Source organism: Brienomyrus brachyistius, chromosome 19 (assembly GCF_023856365.1).
Source record: "Brienomyrus brachyistius isolate T26 chromosome 19, BBRACH_0.4, whole genome shotgun sequence".
Lineage (NCBI taxonomy): Eukaryota > Metazoa > Chordata > Actinopteri > Osteoglossiformes > Mormyridae > Brienomyrus > Brienomyrus brachyistius.
Genome location: NC_064551.1, coordinates 7,803,672 through 7,823,340, shown reverse-complemented (window position 1 = coordinate 7,823,340; position 19,669 = coordinate 7,803,672). Strand labels below are relative to the sequence as shown.

The 19,669-nt window shown below is 43.4% G+C and overlaps 3 protein-coding genes across 4 annotated transcripts; all 3 read left to right on the top strand.

Moving 5' to 3' along the window:
• The first annotated feature begins 6,333 nt into the window (after positions 1–6,333).
• On the top strand, positions 6,334–8,114 carry srp9 (signal recognition particle 9). Its single transcript, XM_048986478.1, has 3 exons — positions 6,334–6,522; positions 6,992–7,060; positions 7,449–8,114. Exons 1-3 carry the CDS (start codon positions 6,451–6,453, stop codon positions 7,566–7,568), a joined length of 261 nt encoding a protein of 86 aa, XP_048842435.1. The 5' UTR covers positions 6,334–6,450; the 3' UTR covers positions 7,569–8,114.
• Positions 8,115–9,015: 901 nt separating this feature from the next.
• ephx1 (epoxide hydrolase 1, microsomal (xenobiotic)) lies at positions 9,016–16,189 on the top strand. 2 transcript variants are annotated; one of them, XM_048985830.1, is made up of 9 exons: positions 9,016–9,148; positions 10,628–10,821; positions 10,916–11,096; positions 11,250–11,468; positions 11,773–11,902; positions 12,708–12,922; positions 13,138–13,246; positions 14,701–14,823; positions 15,585–16,189. In XM_048985830.1, exons 2-9 carry the CDS (start codon positions 10,639–10,641, stop codon positions 15,790–15,792), a joined length of 1,368 nt encoding a protein of 455 aa, XP_048841787.1. In that variant the 5' UTR covers positions 9,016–9,148; positions 10,628–10,638; the 3' UTR covers positions 15,793–16,189. The 2 variants fall into 2 exon arrangements, with proteins under 2 accessions (XP_048841787.1, XP_048841788.1); XM_048985831.1 differs by having other exon boundaries at positions 9,080–9,135.
• A 1,545-nt stretch (positions 16,190–17,734) lies between these two features.
• Positions 17,735–19,524, top strand: LOC125714839 (transcription factor 24-like). Its single transcript, XM_048985846.1, has 3 exons — positions 17,735–17,982; positions 18,563–18,844; positions 19,035–19,524. The coding sequence occupies exons 1-3, from the start codon at positions 17,842–17,844 to the stop codon at positions 19,167–19,169; spliced, it is 558 nt and encodes a 185-aa protein (XP_048841803.1). The 5' UTR covers positions 17,735–17,841; the 3' UTR covers positions 19,170–19,524.
• The last annotated feature ends 145 nt before the right edge of the window (positions 19,525–19,669 follow it).

Below are 19,669 nucleotides of genomic sequence, written 5' to 3'. Positions count from 1 at the left end.
CTGGCTCCATTGAGATGCCTCCAAGAACAGAACCCCACCCCCCACCCGCCGTCGTCGTCATGAATCTGAAGAAAAGCCACAAATGACCCCCTTTTTGATCTCTGACCTTTGCACCAGGACACCGAGAACCTCCCCCAGCGCCACCTTAATGTGAATAGAAACACAGGCGGTGACAACATAAAGACAGCGGCCTTTTTACGGCACCCGGGGAGCCAGTCCGACCCGCGTGAGGGCAGAACCTCTGCAGCTTGGGCACAGGGGAACCCATGTGGAGGACTGGCAGAGATGAGGGGGATTCCACCAGCCCAGCACAGAACGCCAGGTCACTCTGCACGTTTGCGTTATTGCAAGTTAAACTACATTTAAAAAAAAATCTTCAGGACCCCACCCCACCCCCTCCCCTCGCGCTGCTGCCCCCCCCAAACAAAATGCAAACCCACAAAACATCCACTTACTGCCATACAATGTCAGGGCACAGCATTAACCAAGAAAATGATGGATGAGAACTTGTATAACCCCAGTGTGCACACAAGGACAACTAAATGAACTCACTACTCTCACAAACGCTATATATAAAGTTTATTAATCTCCGAAGGGGGGCATCTCACAACTTTCCTTAAACTCCCATCAAACCAACCACTCATTTCTCCAGTCGGATGACACACGGTTAAAAAAGACGCCGGTCTAATCTGCGATGTGAAGCTTTGAGTCCAAACCGAACCGACTTAAAAGTTTTATCATGTTTGGTTTCCGCGTAACCCGACAAGGAAAGTAAAGTATTTGCACCCCCCCGTTTAAAGCCCCTTAAACGCTAAACGCGCACCTCGGGCTGAGGACAAAGTGGCCAAGTAATTAGACGGCAGCATTAACACACTGTCATCTGTTACAGAAAAAAATGAAGAGTAATTAAAACGTGTAGCAGGATTAAGGCAGCGATACGGTAACCGCTTTCAATGTGATTTTCTACATTACACAACACAGAATGACCTCTTCCCGGAAAATGCAACAAAACGCTATTATATGCAATAACGCGTTACAATCTCCTTAATCGTCTGCAAACGTCCAACGTTAAATACATAGATTCATACTTTAAATGTAAAATATATACAATAAAGATGTCAGAAAAGTGAAGGGTAAATGTGTCGGGTGAATTAAAACTCACAGCACGTATACATCCACTTCAAACAAGAATTTCAAAATTGACTAAAACGACTTAATCGCGTTATTATCTGCATCTTTCCGCTATATCCACAGCACCACGTCAGCGCATCAAAGCAGATTTGATGTCCGTTTCTAGCCCCCAATGGGTTTTGCCACTCGTTTTACTCGTGTTTATCGATTCCACCAACAGTACTGCATTGCAACAACTGGCCAAATGTTAGGGGGCTAAATAATGGAGCCGGGCTTGCTACTCGCGCCTCGTCAAACATCAAGTTAAATTCACGACAAGTCGCTTATTCTTAATAAATTGGGTACATTTAGACGATGCGGATAGAGATTGGGGAAAAAACAGAAGCCCCCACCGGCATCTGCTTACACAAAAAAAGCAAGACAGCCAGTAAATCCCCACAGGGTCGCTGTCGCTCGGATTCACCTTGTAAAAAGCATTTAATTCTCATTTATAGCTTCTATAAGAATGCACCTCCATTGTGCAATTCACATATGATCTCTGCTTCAAACACGCCTTATGCAAACACGTATGTGCCACAAAGGACCCACATAAATTGAAAATAAAATAAATTTAGCTGGACATATTCATTTTATCAAAAAAGGGGGGGACCTGGCCTCTTACCTCATGATGATAATCGTTTTCTCCAGCAATAAGACGCAACGGCTTCCCTCAAAACGACCAGACTTTGATTTTCAGTTTGAAGAAAGTTCACACTCTTTCCAGCGATCTAACAGAAATTGCCCTAAAATATCAATGGGAGAAGAGCGAGGGGGACGCAGAAAGAGCACGGGCAAATCCAACAAAGTAAAAAGAAAAAGAAAAATAAACAAAACGAAAAAAAACAAACGAAGGGAAAAAAAGCCCCGATCCCCCTACATGTTCCAAAGCATCCCACTCCCGTTATGTGTGATTCAGTGGGATAAATGCAAAGACGCAGCGTCGGGCTCCTTTTTCTCCGCTCAAAGACGCCGATCGCTTCCAGCAGCGGCGGCAACGTGCCGCCGGGATCCCCCGTGTCCAGAAACTGCGCTGACGCACGGCTATTCACAGCGGCGCCTGCGCACGTACGCTACGTAAGAGGACCTCCACACCCCAGTCGCCGTCCCGTCCCTGTCCAGTGTAAGTCGATTTTATATCGACTGGACGATTTAAAACACGCTACGCCGTGGGAAGAGCGGGTCCGACGCGCCACGTCGCGGACCTATTCTTCATCTCCTTTGTGCGTCTTTGTGTGTGTTTGTGTATCACCCATAAGTTATCACCCATCTATCCACTCACTGTACGCCATTCCCTAGTGTTTCCATAACAAAATCGTCTTAAAAATGCTCCATGGGTCGCACAAGAGTTGTTAATATGATAGAGGTCGCGATGGCCGTGTACTGATTGCCAACAAGGAAGAATGAAAGTGACACGTGTAAATAATTATTTAATATCTCAGTCACGCACTTTATGTCAAGGAGACTCAGTGTCATCTAATATTTACTCTGACCGAATAGATGAATCGATTATCCTCATTAACTGTATGATAGTTCACAGAATTTCTCTGTAATAATCAAAAGTGTCCAAAAAATATTTATAAACAATGTCTATATTTTGTATAAACTAATCAATCATTCATATAAATCTAAAATATCAATTAACCGAAAATACACCATAAACAAAATCTAAACAAATGTAAGTAATATAGGCCATTTTAGTAAAGAAAATTAACACACAAACTTATGTAAAGAGTTTTCTAAAGAATCTGTGAACCTTAAACGTCATCCGAAAAATGAGCTTAGTCATCAGGATAGTTAAAATATGAAAACATAAAGCTATTAAATGCATTTGATAGTCCATTCATCCATTTCCAGCAATGCTGTATCCAGTGCTGAAGACCCAGCGATATGGAACACCATTCCATTACGCAGCGGCACAAAGACACACATTGACATAAAAGGCCACGCAAAGTGCCCAGTTACCTAGTTGCATTGTGGGAGGAAACCTGAACTCCCTGGACTGGGAGGAAGGACACTTCAATTATGTGAGTCGCATGCAGTGCATTCCTGTCGCTTTTGGTCCTTGAAACAGCAAATCTTTTTTAGAGAAAGAAGTAAGGGTTTGACAAAAAGAGCATTTGGTTGGATATATCTTATCAAATGAATGTTTGTCTTTTGTTCGTGATCCTAAAGTGAGGCAGTTTCAGTTAGTGCTAATAAAGATTCCATGTAACGTCACTAGAGCCAGATCCTAATAAACATTTTATTTTGTGAACCGCATATATCACAAAGCATTATACGCCCCCCCCCCCCCACAAGTTTGTCATAGATTAAGTATTATTAATGGATTTGGCGCCACCTGCTGGAAGAATAATAGATTAATTGTCCGTGCTGCTTCTCCAGTGCGTGGATGCAGTAATATTGGATCTCAGGTAAAATAACACCCTGGACAGAGTGCCAGGCCTTCGAAGTACAGCCAAACTTCAACGAAACATCCAAACTCCTCCAATTCAAAGAATGGGAGGTGATTTAAACTCCCGGTCTTGGAGGTGTCAGCCTCCATTGAATCATGTGATGCCCAATCGCATATAATGGTTAAAAAACTGTTTCAAGTGGATTTTTAGGGTTTTCATAGCATAGATTTGCTTTCAGCACTGGTACGGGGTCTATTCAGTCCAGAACCCCTTCATCCCACAAAACATACACTGAACACCTCCCCTATATTGGTCGGGACATACCCTTACTGTCCAAACCCAAATCTGTGTCCTTAATGTTGCCTCACACTCAAGGCCATATTAAAAGTATTAAGTCCCTTTAGTAACAGCACACATAATGTCACATAAAAAAATAACGGAGCTGATTGGTGGCTCACGAAATTCAGAAATGTATGTAACACAAGGAAAACATTAATAAGCTTTTCAGTGAGTGCCAAATTAAAAGAGCAGTTTACAGTCATATTAAATATTACATATTAATTCACATTAATTTGTTAAAAGATATGCATGGATGAGAATAGGGGCTGGGGGTCCTGGGGGGAGGGGTTATCCTGCTTGGCGTCCCCCAGTTCGGGGTGCCCCTGGACGCCAGCCTAAATGCCCATATGGTTAATCTGGGCCAGCTGACACCTCCAGCCGTAGGGCTTTGCCCCATCTCCCTGTGTTACATGGATTCTTTTGGGTACTTTAGTTTCCCTGTGCGGTGAGAGGCTGAGTAAGCTAAGTCTGCTTGGAAGGTCACCTGGTTCAAGCCCTGGCTTCGGCAGAACAGTCATATGTCTGTGTGCCCTTCAGCAAGGCCCTTAACCCCCGGCTCTGGGGTTGCCACATATTGGCTGACGCTGTGCTGTGTCCCCTATGCTATGGGGAAGGTAGAGAGAAGAATTCCAGTGTACCTGGGAAAATAAAGGATTTATCTTTTTTTTTATCAGTGCAATGATATGCAGTTCGGTTAGATAACACTGCCCCCCAGGGAAAAAAACAGCCAGTACCTTCCCCAAAGTTCTGTATTTTTCTGACTTTACTGTTTATGTTTTATTCATTCATCTGTCTTCCATGACCACTTATTCATTACATAGTCGCAGTGCCTTATAATCCGAACTTTTTATGCTTTATATCGATTGGCCAGAAACCAGATTATATCTTGTGTGAGAAATTCATAGATTATCTGCTGTGTACGTAGGGGCAGGTTCTATGTGTAGTACAGCAAATGATTAAATATTTATCATTTGAAGTTGACATTGAATCTAAGGGAGATTATGGCAATATTAAGTAAGTGTCACTGTCTATTTACTTGGTGATTCAGGGGAATGTGGTTTTGCTTAATGTGGAACTTGGTCATAAAGTTAACAACAAAAAATAAACACTTAAGTAGCCTACTGTGGCCAGGTTAGAATGTATATTTTTTTATTGCACCTAAAATGCTTTCTTTGAAGTAAAGTGATACAGGAGTCACCTCCCTCAGAACAAGCAGAAACGTACATGCATGGCCTATAGCAAAAGCAGCTTACAAGTTCTGGGGCTTCGTTATGGTGTGGAATGCATTTTTCAGAACCTACCAGTGGTTTCACTTGCAGGATGCGCATTGGATCCAACTAAAAATACAAATTCCATTTTTCATGCATTTGATCCCAATCAGTGTGATAGATCGCGGTTCCTCTGTTCCAGTCCTGGAGGGTCAGTCTGCAACACAAATTTCCCAGCTCAAACACACCTATTAAATCCGCCAATTGTGCTATTGGGGTGAAAAATGTGTGTTTGAGCAGGGAAATATACAAACTGCGTTACTGACCCTTCAGGGTCAGAACTGGGGAACCCTGTGATAGGTGATGACTCAGCGGCACCTTTCAAATATATTAAGCAGGAATGAAATGTATCAATAATACGTCAAACTAATGCACCTGTAGAGTTAGAGAAGAGTGCCATCGGTGTGGCGGAATGCGGTCCTGACCACAATGTAATCCGGACCGCAAGATCGACCCCGAAGTCAGCGAAATTTACCGAGCCCCCCACCACCACCACCACCTTTAGGCGAAAAGGGGGACCCCTCAATGGTGTTTCCGTTTTTGACCATTACCCTTTATATAATCCATCCGAAACCAGGAAATACCGAGGACACGCTAAACGGTAGGGCAATGCCTTTATTTTTACATTTCTCAACCCACCAGAAATCCCCTGGTCCAGAATAATCGACACTCAGCACAGTGGGAACAGAGGAACTTTGTTTCGGTAAAACAATCAACGCAAAGGATATGGTATAATGAAGCTCCACCGTGCGCTCGCTTCCATTTATTAAATTTGTTTTGTTTTAGTAGCAATACGCTTAGCTTCATTCATTCATTCATTCATTCATTCATTCATTCATTCATTCATTCATTTTCTATACCCGCTTACTCGTCCTTGTAATTTGACAGCCATAAGCCATTAAAGACTACTGCTGCCTTATGCAAAACTTGATATTTCAGAATTTAAGACAGTCGTACAGATAATGCCGGATTAATATTGTCAAAAGAGAGGAATTTTTGCTTTTCGATTAAACGAATTTAATTCAAAGAGTTTTGCACTCCATCCCAGTAGATGGCAATATACGACTTCTTGTTCATTTTATTCACCCATAATCCTTCGAAAAAATGTAGTATTACCTGTTGTGATTGGTTAGACACAAACTCGTCCAATCGTTAGTCAGGTTTAATTTTGACCGTCCGGTCCTTCAGTTTGCTGATGTGGTTTTGAGTCGAGTGCATGTTTAAGAAACTCGAAAGTCTACGTTTGTAATTTGTTTCAATACTTTAAATTCGCCCGAGGTATGCCTTATTATCAGTCTTGGGAAGAGTTTTCCAGAGCCGCGGAGAAGCTCTATTTGACAGATCCGATGAAGGTAAACGACGTTAGATATGAGTCCAGTGGTTTATTAAGACAGGTTTTGATCTCGTTGAATGCGTTTTAAGTGAGGCTGGGAGTGCGCACGAGCCGTGGATGACTTGTGTATATACGTGTTATGTGGTGCATTGGGTTACTTACACTTTACTGAGCTGGTTAAAGTCTGCAATTGGTCTTTGTTAGCGCCTCACCTACTATTTTAGTTGGCGAGTTGTAGAAAAAAAATTGGTTTCCAGAGGTTCCCGTGTATTCTGTTAAGCCGCTGGATATGGAAGACGTTACAAAGACAGTCATGCCGGTTTCCCGTAAAAGTAATGGGTTAATATCGTGGGCCATCAAAATGTGGGTATTAGTCGACAATAGATACTCCAGGTATATTCGTTTAAGGTGTTTCTCGATGCTACTGTATTGTCCACTGAGGTACTGATCAGTCAGTATGATGACATTCATGTTGTGTTTTTGTTCAGGTCCGGGTGGTGTTGAAATATCGCCATTGTGATGGCAACCTTTGTATGAAAGTCACCGACGACGCAGTGGTGAGCCACTTAACTGTGATATTTCAGTCCTGCCTTGAGCGCCGAAGGGTTTTGGGTGTCCAAATTATTTCTTGCCTTGTGCCGTTATTCATGTGAGCTTTCTATAGAGTTATACTGCGAGAAATTAAACGTTAACTAGGAAATCATGTATACCGAATTATGCGTACTCAGGAACTTGATTACTAAATGACTATTTGAAGTTATTTAAATGGTGTGACAGGAAAAGGCACGTACCTCAGAGTAACTAGGGAATGCTATCTTCACATTAGAATTTTCAAAAAAGCATAATGCGTAAAAGAAAATATTATTTAATCAGGGATATTGTTTCTATTTGCTCTTTAGTGGTACTACTGCATTAATGTTTAACTTGAAATCATTTAATTTCCAGTGCTTACAGTACAAAACTGACCAGGCCCAAGATGTAAAGAAGATCGAGAAGCTGCAGGGGAAGCTGATGAGGGTCATGGTGTCCAAGGAAACGCGCAGTATGGCCATGGAGACAGATTAAAGACTGATGGGAAGTCACTTCTGGATGGACAGTGGTGTCTGTGGGCACCTTGGTGGAGGAGGAGGACAACGACATAAACCCCACCCCTCCGTTCTGGGAATCAAAGTGAAACTCGGAAGTGAATCCCTTGTTTTTCCTGAAGATATTATGGTGCCTGACTTTTGATGGCTTGTATTTATTTAGCAATGGACTTGCATGTTTTTGTTCATGGCCACGATTTAATTTTTGGGGGGGGGGGTGGGCATTAGATGGGCTTGTGAGCTCCTCCTTACCCCCCTTTTCCCTGTTATGATCAACAGTGTGTTAAGATTTATCTCATTAGAAAGATGACAGTGGAATTCTTTGATCATCTCACCATACAGGTCCACTTGTCTTGTTATGCCACTGGTCACATTGGACAAAATTACAATTCCTGTACATGACTGATTTTCTTTTTTTGAGAAACCACCTCTGTGTAATTAAAATGTGGAGACATACTTTTACTCTTAATACTAAATGTCAGTACTTCACTGGAACTGCTTTCATAAAATTGTTTCACTACCTGAATTTTTCATTTTTGTTCATGGAATTGCTGTCCTTACGATGGGGTTGTTCTAATGCATGGTGTAAGGGTTTGAAAGGAGCAAACGGAGTATAGTACCAATGCTGGCACCATAAGACTGACTTGAATGTTACGGTTGCTTCTTTGATCAATGTAGCTTCAGCCTTGCAGCAACATAAAGACACGTTTTGTAACCTCTTAAATGCATGTGAAAGACATATAGTTCTGTATGTAATACTTAACCAATTTTATGAAACCGTGCAAAAATATGACTTATGATTTATAAGCGTCCTAAAGTCTGCAGTTCCTGGAAACAGGCACGCTGGTTAGTAGCATTACAGTTTTAAAGATTAAAAGATTTTATTGTTATTTCTATACAACAACGCAATGTAAAGTAAAAGGACGATATACGTTTCTTCGGGCCCGGTTGCGCAGTACAATAAAATAGGGAGTGCGGTCTAATTACGTAAGCCATGAGCCGTAAATAGCCAGGCCTGACTATGCTGAGCTTACCACGAATTACATATGGGAGCCAATAGTTCGTGGAAAAACTGTACAAATGTATTTCAAGACACAATCATAGAATGTTTGAAGCCGTAAAATACTTACAGAACACTATAAAGGAGAGACATTTTATGGAATTATCATGATTACCGTTATCTCCAAGGTAATAAGTATGAAAACTATAACGTATACATTGGATAGGATAATTTTACTTCTATTTTTTGCTTTCCTGTATATTAGTTCTTAGATGACGACTGGCTACATGCCATTTGATAAGCTGCAAGAGAGCTGTTATTTTTGTTTATTTGTTTTTAATATCTTTAAAAAAAATGCTGCGCGGCAAATGACCGAATGAGAATTGTATGAGATCCAACTGCGTTTAGCGCGAGCTCCTACTTCCGTTTCTCAAGCGAAAACTCTATTTCCCATGTGACTCCAATATCCGGTCTCGTGTCCCACATTATAAAATATAGGTGAGCAGCATCGCCGCTATTCGGCAGCCTGAGAAACGGCAACGCACAGGTTAGGCGAGTAGGTGGGTTTTCTACCAACTTCTGATTTCATAGTTGAATTTTTATGAAAAGGATATAGTGGAAGTTATGAATAATCTCGCATGTAACAAGCAAGTTTTTAACGTGCGATATTGCTGTGTATGTTTATAATCGTTTGACGGCACTTATTTTTGTTTTAACACCTCGTTAACAATTACGTGTATATTTTAATCGAGTAGATAGTGTAGCTTTTGCTCCAGAATCGTCTTTGGCTATTTCCCAGGTATTGGAAATCCATAAACTCTGGCCTAAAAAGTTTTAATCCGAATATAATATAAAATAACTTCAAAATGCATTTGAGAAGTGGCCACGTTAAATGAAAGTCGCGGTTCATGTTTATTTAAAGATTTATAATTTTTTTTAAACTAATACATTCTAAATTGAGAACGTGTTAAAAATTAACTGTTTTCCTCGATCTTTCGTTTTGAATTATACTACGTCTACATAATGGAAAGCTTGTAACAAATGTATTTTACGAAACTTATTTTAAGCGTCTTCACATATATATTCGGGAAAACAGCGTTGGTTGGGAAGGTTTTGTTTTAGTAAGAGGTGTAGTTAGTGTCGCATTTTAATCCTGAGCTACAGCCGTTGGTTGCGCCGCATAACCTTATGCTTCTGCGCCACCTCCCTTCTGCCTCGGCGCCGCCTCCCGGCGCTGCCTCCGCTCTCGCTGGATGTCCCGGGCCAAAGCAGGCGCCGATGCGGGCTCTGCACGTCAGTGCTCTCCGAAAATCAAAGCGGCAGCAATTATTCCAGTTGCCTAAGCTGACGCGATTCCTGTCTAGGGTACACAGTAACATAACAAAACGGCACAATCACTGGATTTGTGTGGACCTTTTCCGCAGTTTCTATCCTCTGGCAAGTGATAACTCCTTGTTGTATAATGTTTTCTTATGTCTTTCCCCCTACATTCCAAGCGGCAAGCCTGCAAGTGATTAAGTGTTCCCTTTTACCCAGCTGAATATCTGGCCACACCATCAACCCCTCTTTTTGAGCAAAGATACTTCTAATCACAAATCCAACTGTTTCATCTGGAACTTAGAATTAGAATTATTCCATACCTTCAGATAATGAACTATGTCTGAGATTTCGACTGCTTTAACAAGCATTTTGATAGTTGGTCACCTCACCCAATGTTTCGCATGTGTTACAAGTGGTAGTTAAAATGAATATTGAAAGACTCACTCATGCAATGGATTTGTACAGAAAGTGGGACCCCCTTAAAGCCCATATTAGCTAATTGGTTTGTGCTATTGCATATGAAGAGGTGAGGGGTTCAGGCTGATTTTGTGCTTGAAACTGTATGGATGGGGCCCCGTTGCTCTCTGAGCCAAGGTACTGTATGAATATTGCTTTGTTGAAAACCTGGAATATTAAAAATCAATTATGGGCTGGGATTTTCCTCAGAGGAATAGCTTTGATATATTTTCTTCCCAGCCTCTGAACTGAATTCTTTTCAGGTATTGGCACCATGATCGTAGAGGTGCTGGTGGCACTGGTTTTGGGCGTGGTGGTGTACGCTCTGCTGCCGAGGACCAAGAAGGAGGTCCTGCAGACGGAGGACGGCTGGTGGGGCGCAGGAGATCCCCCAGAAACTGCTGAGGATGATGCTATCCGCCCATTTAGGGTGGAGACCTCTGATGAGGAGCTTGAGGTAGGATGGATGTGTTTGTCTTGTGTAAATCGTGGTGCTCGACTGACCCTGTTTAAGATCTGTTTGACGACTTGTGATCTAAAATTTTTGCCAGGATCTGCGCAGGAGAATAGACCAAACCCGCTCTTTCTCGTCCCTGGAGGACAGTCAGTTCAACTATGGGTTTAACTCCCACTGTTTGCAGAAGGTTGTGTCCTACTGGAGGAATGAATTTGACTGGAAGAAGCAGGTAGAGAAGCTGAACAAGTACCCACATTTCAAAACAAAAATCGAAGGTGAGGTTGTGTTTCGTGCCAATCGCGCAGCACTTGAATACTCCATTATGGCATTGCATCCTGTAAATGTATCTTTTTTTGTGTGTGTGTGTGTGTGTGTGTGTGTGTGTGTGTGTGTGTGTGTGTGTGTGTGTGTGTGTGTGTGTGTGTAAGGGATTGACGTTCACTTCCTCCACGTGCGGCCCCGTGATCTCCCTGAGGGGACGGCCGTGGTACCCCTGCTAATGGTTCATGGCTGGCCAGGCTCCTTCTACGAGTTCTATGGGATGCTGCCCCTCCTTACAGAACCTGCCAATCCCGGGGACATCGTGTTCGAGGTCGTCTGCCCCTCCTTACCCGGCTATGGCTACTCTGAAGCCCCTCATAAGAAAGGTGGGTTTATGTGGGTGGCTAGAGGTTTACATCTGGTATGCGGACATGACAAACTTATGGGGACTTTCTTAGCACGAGCTCAGAGCGGCAACCGTAGTTGAGGGAAACTCCCTCTGGTAGGCTCTCTGACATCATGTGACCTCCATTGAGGATGAGTATCTGTTTGCAAGGCACTGTAAGTTCATGTCCTTTAGGGGGCTCAGAGTTTTATCCAATTGAATCTGATGCAGAGTTCTTCCTTGTCAACAGATGATATTGACTGTGGTGACCATTTTGTTTGCTAAAACTGACTGTTCCTCCTCAGGATTTGATTCGGTGTGTGCAGCCAGAGTTTTCCACAAGTTGATGAAGAGGCTGGGCTTCAGTCAATTCTATGCTCATGGGGGTGATTGGGGCTGGCTGGTCACAACTAACATGGCCCAGCTTGAGCCTAAGTAAGGGTGCTTCACCTTTTACTTGGTCAAACACATCTGAATGGTTGTTGCAATTCCTGTGAATCCTTTTGCTTGAGTATAGAATATTGGGATTCTTGCTGGAATTTCATGCACAAAATTATTCTGTTTCTTAAACTCCACACACTTGTGATATCAAGTCAAGGGAGGTGATGCTATGATTATACAATTCCTTGGTATGACCCCGCCTAGAATATTGTGTGCAGATTTGGTCACCATACCTTAAAAAGGACATTGCTGCCTTGGATAGGGTTCAACGTAGGGTTACGAGAATGATTCTTGGTTTTAGATGAATGTTTTATGAGAGGTTAGCAGAGCTGAATCTGTTTAGCCTCAAGCAAAGGAGACTAAGGGGGGGGGGGACATGATCCAGGGGTATAAGATTCTAACAGGTCTGAAAGCTATTCAGCCAAATGGCTACTTTTTATATTAGTTAAAATACTAGGATTCTTGGCCATAGGTGGAAATTAGTGCAAACACTTTTAAATGTATTTCAGAAAGCACTTCTTTACACAGCATGTAGAGTATGGAATAGTCTTCCTGTTAGCGTAGTACAAGCTAAAACCCTGGGTTCCTTTAAATCAGAGCTAGATAAGATTTTAACAACTGAGCTATTGGTTAAGTTCTCCCCAAATGAGCTTGATGGGCTGAATGGCCTCATCTGTAAATTTATGTTAAGTGCATCAAACATGGTAGCAAACGGATGAGTTGCACTAATTTCCCTAACTGTAAGCTCTGATATTATGTATGAATCTGGTTTAACGCATCTCTTTCTGCCAATCCCAAGTACGATCAAGGCCCTCCATCTGAACATGGCTCCGCCCTCCAAGCCCAACCTGCCAGTGGTGTTGTCTGTGATGCTGGGCCGCTGGTTTCCCTGGCTCTTTGGCTTCACAGAGCACGATGTGAAGCGCATCTTCCCCTATATGAAGAAGGTGTTTGGGGAGTCCCTGAGGGAAAGTGGTTACATGCACATCCAGGCCACCAAGCCAGACACAGCAGGTGAGTCTCTAGCCAGTGTTTCTCTGCCTCATCCTATCAGTATTATTGCTATTATCATTGGTGGTGTTAAAGAACCTCTATCCGAAGCATTATACAGAGCATGTAAGTGTATACATTTTATAGAGCTAATTATTTATGATCAGTAGCATTCTTGTCAGAATTGGCTACATCCACTACTAGTCACAAATAGTGAATTTTATGCCCCCCTCACACAGGACGAGGGTTAAATGATTCTCCCGTGGGCCTCGCTGCTTACATCCTGGAGAAGTTCTCTACCTGGACAGACCCAGAGTTCAAAAACCTGGAGGATGGAGGGCTGGAGAGGTATGGTCATCCAGTAGGGGTGTACTGATGCATTGTGATGAAGCTGTTTAATGGTGCAACTGCATCAAAAATCAATAATAGATTTTTGGTACAAAAAGATGCAGGATGAGGGTCCAAGTAAAGAGTGAAAGCATCATTTGTGTGGAAGCACTTCACATTAAAAGTGAATCAGAATGCAGTCGTCTGTCAGTATTGCAAAGCAGAACCTGAGTATCACCACAGCAGGACTGCAAAGCAAATGCATCTTAAAAGAAGACATTCAGGTTTAACGGACTCGCCCAATAATGAGAGGTTAGTCAGATGTGTCCCATTTAGCCTCTCGGAGTAGCCTAGCCTGTCGTCATCACTTTGACTCAATTTGTTTTGCTTATTGTGATTCATGTATGTCAAAATAATCACTGCTGAAACAGAGGTTACTCCGTCGCCTGGCCACATCATTTTACATAACGTACATAAGAACCAATTAACATAAATTTATATTTAACGTATTGCGTGTTTTGAGTAGGGCTGAACGAGACTAGAAAAAGATCATATTGCGATATTGAGAAGCTGAAAATGAACTATATAGCCAATGTAGAACTTGTCTACCAAGAGTCTGTCAGATAACGGTGTTGCCGAGAGTTCTGCCAGTAGATACAAAGCACTGCCGACAAATCACTCTTGCTCATTATCACTAAAATACAAAATATTTCCTTAGTGCGGAATACAAATGGCTTTTTGTGACCAGTTCTTGTTCACCTTTCTCCCCTTCACTCATTTTGCTTAATTTCTCAAAAGCTCCACAAAACGAATCGGTCCATCCTCTTCCATCCCCAGTATAGTTCAGTAGTTGGCCTTTTTGACATTTATTTGTTTTTTAATTCATAATAACAATAGGTTAATGGAATAATTCATAATTGAACTGAATTGCCTTAGGATCAATGACTTGCACGCACAGGATGGCAGGGTGTGTGTGTGCGGTCAAACTTTCAGAATGTAGAGGAGGTTCATTTGAAAGGAAATCCTGAAGAACATCTCGCTACACAGCTTGGATGTCCCCAAGGGCATTGTCTTACCCAAATCCAATAATTTTACATAATTTAAATACTTAAATATATCTGAATACTTTCAATAATCACACTGTTACTTGTGGGTTTGAATCCCACCTCCTCATATGTGTAGTATGCTTTCAGACATCTCTGCAGTCATAGTGTACAGGTGTGCCCCCCCCCCTTATGCCCTGTGCTGCATGTGATGGGCTCCAAGCTCCCACCCCCATCACCCTGACCAGGATAAGCAGTTGAAGGATCGGTGGATATTTTTACTAAAGTAATTGATGTTAAGGACTCTACGTGGGGAAAAAATGACAAGCAGTTTGTCACTGCATTGCTGGACCTGCTGTCCTGACTTCCTATCAACTGCCATAGATCATAAGTTTTGGGTTTCTCTCATTTGCTGGCTGTGTGCTTTTGTAGGAAGTTTTCACTAGAGGACCTTCTGACCAATGTGATGATCTACTGGACGACCGGTTCCATCATTTCTTCAATGCGCTTCTACAAGGAGAACTTGGGCAATGGCCTGAATAAGCCACATTCAAAGCAAGTACACCAAGATGGATGCGTAATACGTAACATGTGGCTGTACGGCTGCAAATGTCTTTGTTTGATTATTGCTTGGAGGATGTTGCTCTTGGTCTGAAATGAGTATGTGTGGAAGAATGCAATGGTCTGAAACCTCATGATTTATGGTGGCGTGCTTTTGTAATTATCCAAGTCATGCATATCGTCTTGTGATTCTGAGGTCTGTTATTCTACAGTGTTGGGATTTTGTTTGAAGATGTGCAAATACTTGGTCTTAGAGTATGTTTTCCAGTGGGTTAAGTTTAAGATTCACTTAGGCATTCACTGGCCGGTGCTGTGTAGAGCACAGCTAATGAATAACTGTTTTGATTTAAAGCTGAAATTAGGGATTCATGTAGTCTCACCTCCAAGGTTGAGGTTTTGAATCCCATCCACAGTCTTTGTGTGGAGCTTACATCTTCCCCCTGTGACTGTTTTCTCCAGATTCCTCAGGCACTTGGGCTAACTGGCATCTCTGTATTGCCCATAATGTGTGTGCACCTTGTGATGGACTTGGCAATCTTCTTCTGTGTGTTTCTGTGCTCTTTGCTTTTTTCAATAAGGCCTGGGCTCTGTACAGCTTTACATTGGATCAGCTGTGTAGAAGATGGAAGCATTTAGCTTAACCTTAGAGGTTGAATCAGTTTTTGCTTAACGTTTGTGTTCATTTATTTATGGGGGGAGGGGGTCTTATCTTGCTATTTCCATCGTCTCACCCAATTGCCTCCCCTTCCTGGCAGGATCCCTGTCTGCGTGCCCACGGCTCTGGCCTCCTTCCCCAACGAGCTGCTTCACACCCCTAAACTGTGGGTGAAGCAGAAGTACCACAATCTGTGCTCCTTCACCCCCATGGCTCGGGGGGGCCACTTTGCCGCCATGGAGGAGCCCGAGATGATGGCAGCAGACCTCCGGAAGTTCATCATGCAGCTGGAAAGGGGGCCGAAGTGAGATGGGGCAGGCAGGTCTAACCCTGAGGGCTTAGCTGCTCGCTGCAGGACCTGCACAATATGCTCTAAAATGTCTATCTGTGTGCATGGCGCAGTCGTCAAACTGCAGTACAGTTTATATTAAGTAGGTATGCTGCTTAGAAATATTACACATTCTCTACAAAGGTTATTTTCAGATTTTTTCCAGTATTTCATAGAAAGTTTAAAATGTTATTAGTATTTAGACTTTTTTCTGGATCTTTTTGCAATAAAAAGTAGTCCACTTAATTGCAGCTGTTGTGGTTTTTCCATTACCCTTTTATACATGTTATTCATGTTAGTCCTGACACCTTATGTAATCTAACCATATTTTTGGGAAATCGGGTAAATAAAATTATTACTGCCATTAGTCTTGTAAACTCTGCTTCCTGATTTACTTGGTGAGCAGCTGCATGTGTTTTAAAGTCTGAGGTAATGGAGATTGATTCAAAACTTGTATTCTGGTGTCCTCGTACTTTGACTTAAATATTCCAGTTCATTCCACCCCCAGTTACTGTTTTCAAGCCTGTAGTTGTAGTGATGAATTGGCTTCTGTGGTTTGTGGAGAACTGGCACGAGCCAAACCTTCATTCCTTATTAAAATAGCTTCCTACTGGAAAGAGTGGCAGTCAGACATTCTAGGCTTTTAAGGACATGTGGTATTTCTCCTGTTTGAGGACAACGGAAGAACAATGAGGTAGATGACTTTCAAACTTCATTCCTGGGGGGTGCATACATGTTTTTACTCTGACCTTGTAGATTATTTACACTTTGACAGGCAGGGATTCATTACCTTCAAGCTGTTTGTGCTGCATGAGAGTGATTCATTGTCCTACTTTGTGTATAAATCATGATCAGCTGACGGTTTGGCTGGGAAGTTGAAATAAACAAATTCAGACAAAATCAAATATAGACAAACCCTGCATTTTTTTATACAATGTTAATTCTCTTAATATGATTCAAATCTTCATAAAATATGTAGTTTAGCATCCATGATTTAGGTACCACAGAAGTGGTGATCTCCACTAGGGGGACTTGCACTGTTGCGCTGGAAGTCATATGACCTCCACACCCATATCCAGATGCGACGTTATGCAAACTTCTGGAATGGAGGCAGTACCCTCATTGAGAGGCTGGAAGTCACATGACCTCCACACATAGATCCAGATGCGACGTTATGCAAACCTCTGGAACGGAGGCAGTACCCTCATTGAGAGGCTGGAAGTCACATGACCTCCACACCTAGCTCCAGATGCGACGTTATGCAAACTTCTGGAACGGAGGCAGTACCCTCATTGAGAGGCTGGAAGTCACATGACCTCCACAATAGCGCTGGATGTGACATTACTGCAACATCAGAAACCAACTGTCGCTTTTAAAATGTATTTTTGCCATATCAAGAACAATCGATAATCTCATTTAAATCTACAGGAATAGACATTAATAGTCTGTTTTAAATTTGCTGTTTCAGCCTGCTGAGTTCTCTTCAGCTGTGCCAAACGTAAAGGTCATGTGATTTCCGGTTCCACAGTGGAGATTCTCCTAATGGAGGTTGCCCAATATTCTGCAGCCAGACCCTTCTTCAACTATGCAGCCCGTTCTAGCACAAATCTAGCTCCTTAGCTACCATGCCACCTGCTGTCCACTCAGAGTTGCTGGCATACAAGTCCTTTGAAACCATGGAGTTGGGGGTCCATGGCCCACAGCTGTGGCCGGACCCCCAACATTTCTCAAGCTCCCCAGGTCGGTTCTGGGAGACTGCCACTCCCTTGGGGCTGCTCCCTTGGCAGTAAGTGCCTGGGGGAGGCAGAGCGGCGGCTGCGCGGGAGATAAGACCCACTTGAAGATCCCCTCATTACCTCGCCAGATAAGGGCAAGGGGAGGGAGGGAGAGAAGGAGGTGGGGTGGGGGTGTGGCTGGATGGCTAGGCACGGGGATCCCAGCACAGGAAGGACGCCCTGCAGAGCCGGACTGTCGTCAGGAGCTCCAAGTGCCGTGAGCAGAGGCTATCCGTGAGGCTGGGAGGCTCACCATGGTGGACAGGCATCTCGACATGGGCACCTCAGCCGCCACCTTCACAGAGATCCTCCAGCTGGAACCAGGGATGCTGTCCAGCCAGGGGGGGATGTACGGCTTCACTCGGAACTCGGCCCGACGGGACCCCAAGAAGTCGGTGAGTTTAGCGCAGAGATGTCGCCACACTCTGGGCTTAGATTCGGCGACGATGGAGTGGTCAGGTGCGAGGGGACCGTGGCTATAGGTCAGAGGGACCACGAGGTCATACGCCACCAACCGGCCTCCCTATTGCTCCACGATCTCAAGTTATGGAGAGGCTACAGTATGAGAAGCTGTACACTAGATTGGCAGCCGCGAAGCAAGGCATCAGAGCAGAGATCCATAGCGCAGATGATACAAATCATTTCTGTTGTCTCCCTCTCCCTTCCTGTAGTTGGAAAAATAGATCACCTTTTGCTGGTATATTTATTGCTACAATTAAATAAAATCAAACATAGACAGTCTCTGGATGTAAAACACCATTTACACCAAAGCTAAAGTGTTCATATGTGACAAACATCCAAACTTCTTAATGTGTTGTTGCGACAGTTGAACTAGTACATTGTTTACTACATGAATATTTGGCTCACCTGAACATCTTCAGGACAACGTAAATCTTTTTATAGCAATAGATAAGATGCAAGGTCTTGCCAAACTCTCTTTCCCTCACCGGTCCCTCATCCTGCTCTCCCTTCCAGGGCATATCTGGCCCAAGCATCCAGTCCAGGGTCCTGAGGCCGCAGCCATCCCCTGAGAATGCCGCCCGGGAGCGGAGCCGCGTGAGGAACCTGAGGCAGGCTTTCCGCAGCCTGCAAGCTGCCCTGCCCTCTGTGCCACCTGACACCAAACTTTCCAAGCTAGACGTGCTGGTCTTGGCCACCAACTACATCGCTCATCTTTCCCAGACCCTGGACCAGGGAGGGTGCATGACCGAACAAACGGGGCCATGCAAGGCAGGTGGATACCTCCACCCTGTCAAGGTGAGTCACTCTCTCTTGGGCTACCCTCTATTCATGTCCTGCCATTCTCCTGGCTTTTTAGCCTCTAAACCATTGCATTCATCCTGAATTCAACTCCAGAATCTGTAAGTGCACATTTATACTCATGTGTATCCTTGGTTGACCGTGTGAAAGGTGAAACACAAACGTAGAACCTCCCCTCCCTCTCCAGAAATGGCCCATGCGATCCCTGCTGTACTGCGGAAACGTGGAGGAGATGCTGTCTGGGGCGTCAACCAGCCAGACGGGGATTTCGGGGGTAGACGATGCCCCCCCGCTGACCCCTGACCTCGGCCACAGAAATTGAACAACCCAGGAAATTATTACCCAGTTTCACAGCAGATGAGCAGTCTGAGTAATTTTTTCTGGATACAAGTCTGATGGGATGCAATGTGAAATGAACAGCCATTTTAGCGATGCCTGAGATGAAAAGGCAATGAAATTCCTGTAATGTAAGATGAATTGCAAAAAAGGTTAACTGCACTTTTCACTAGATTGACATTTTACTCATCAGGCACACAGGCCATTGCACAAATGTATATTGGCCTGGAACCTCATTATGAATTTATTTTTAAAGCAAGTGTTTTTCCCCCTTCTGACTCGACAGTGTTCGGGGTTCACACTTTTTTAGAGGATACAATAAAATAGAATAATTTCTCTTTTTTGCTGTTGTTAATTTCACATGTTGCACTGTAGACCGGTGTTGATCGGTTCAGATAAGCAGGGAGGATGGTCATAAGGATTTCTTGGCAACTTTCGGGGACACGCAGGCAACTTTCACACGAGACGGCTGCTTTTCTGGTACGC

What these genes read in the sequence shown, in the direction of transcription:
- ephx1 (XM_048985830.1), top strand. Translation starts at nt 10,639, where the DNA reads ATGATCGTAGAGGTGCTGGTGGCACTGGTTTTGGGCGTGGTGGTGTAC. An exon ending in ATGGCCCAGCTTGAGCCTAA is followed by an intron (nt 11,903 to 12,707) that starts GTAAGGGTGCTT and finishes GCCAATCCCAAG; the next exon opens with TACGATCAAGGCCCTCCATC. An exon ending in CACCAAGCCAGACACAGCAG is followed by an intron (nt 12,923 to 13,137) that starts GTGAGTCTCTAG and finishes CCCCTCACACAG; the next exon opens with GACGAGGGTTAAATGATTCT.
- LOC125714839 (XM_048985846.1), top strand. Translation starts at nt 17,842, where the DNA reads ATGGTGGACAGGCATCTCGACATGGGCACCTCAGCCGCCACCTTCACA. An exon ending in GACGGGACCCCAAGAAGTCG is followed by an intron (nt 17,983 to 18,562) that starts GTGAGTTTAGCG and finishes TCTCCCTTCCAG; the next exon opens with GGCATATCTGGCCCAAGCAT. An exon ending in GATACCTCCACCCTGTCAAG is followed by an intron (nt 18,845 to 19,034) that starts GTGAGTCACTCT and finishes CTCCCTCTCCAG; the next exon opens with AAATGGCCCATGCGATCCCT.
- srp9 (XM_048986478.1), top strand. Translation starts at nt 6,451, where the DNA reads ATGCCTTATTATCAGTCTTGGGAAGAGTTTTCCAGAGCCGCGGAGAAG. An exon ending in ATTTGACAGATCCGATGAAG is followed by an intron (nt 6,523 to 6,991) that starts GTAAACGACGTT and finishes GTTTTTGTTCAG; the next exon opens with GTCCGGGTGGTGTTGAAATA. An exon ending in AAGTCACCGACGACGCAGTG is followed by an intron (nt 7,061 to 7,448) that starts GTGAGCCACTTA and finishes TTTAATTTCCAG; the next exon opens with TGCTTACAGTACAAAACTGA.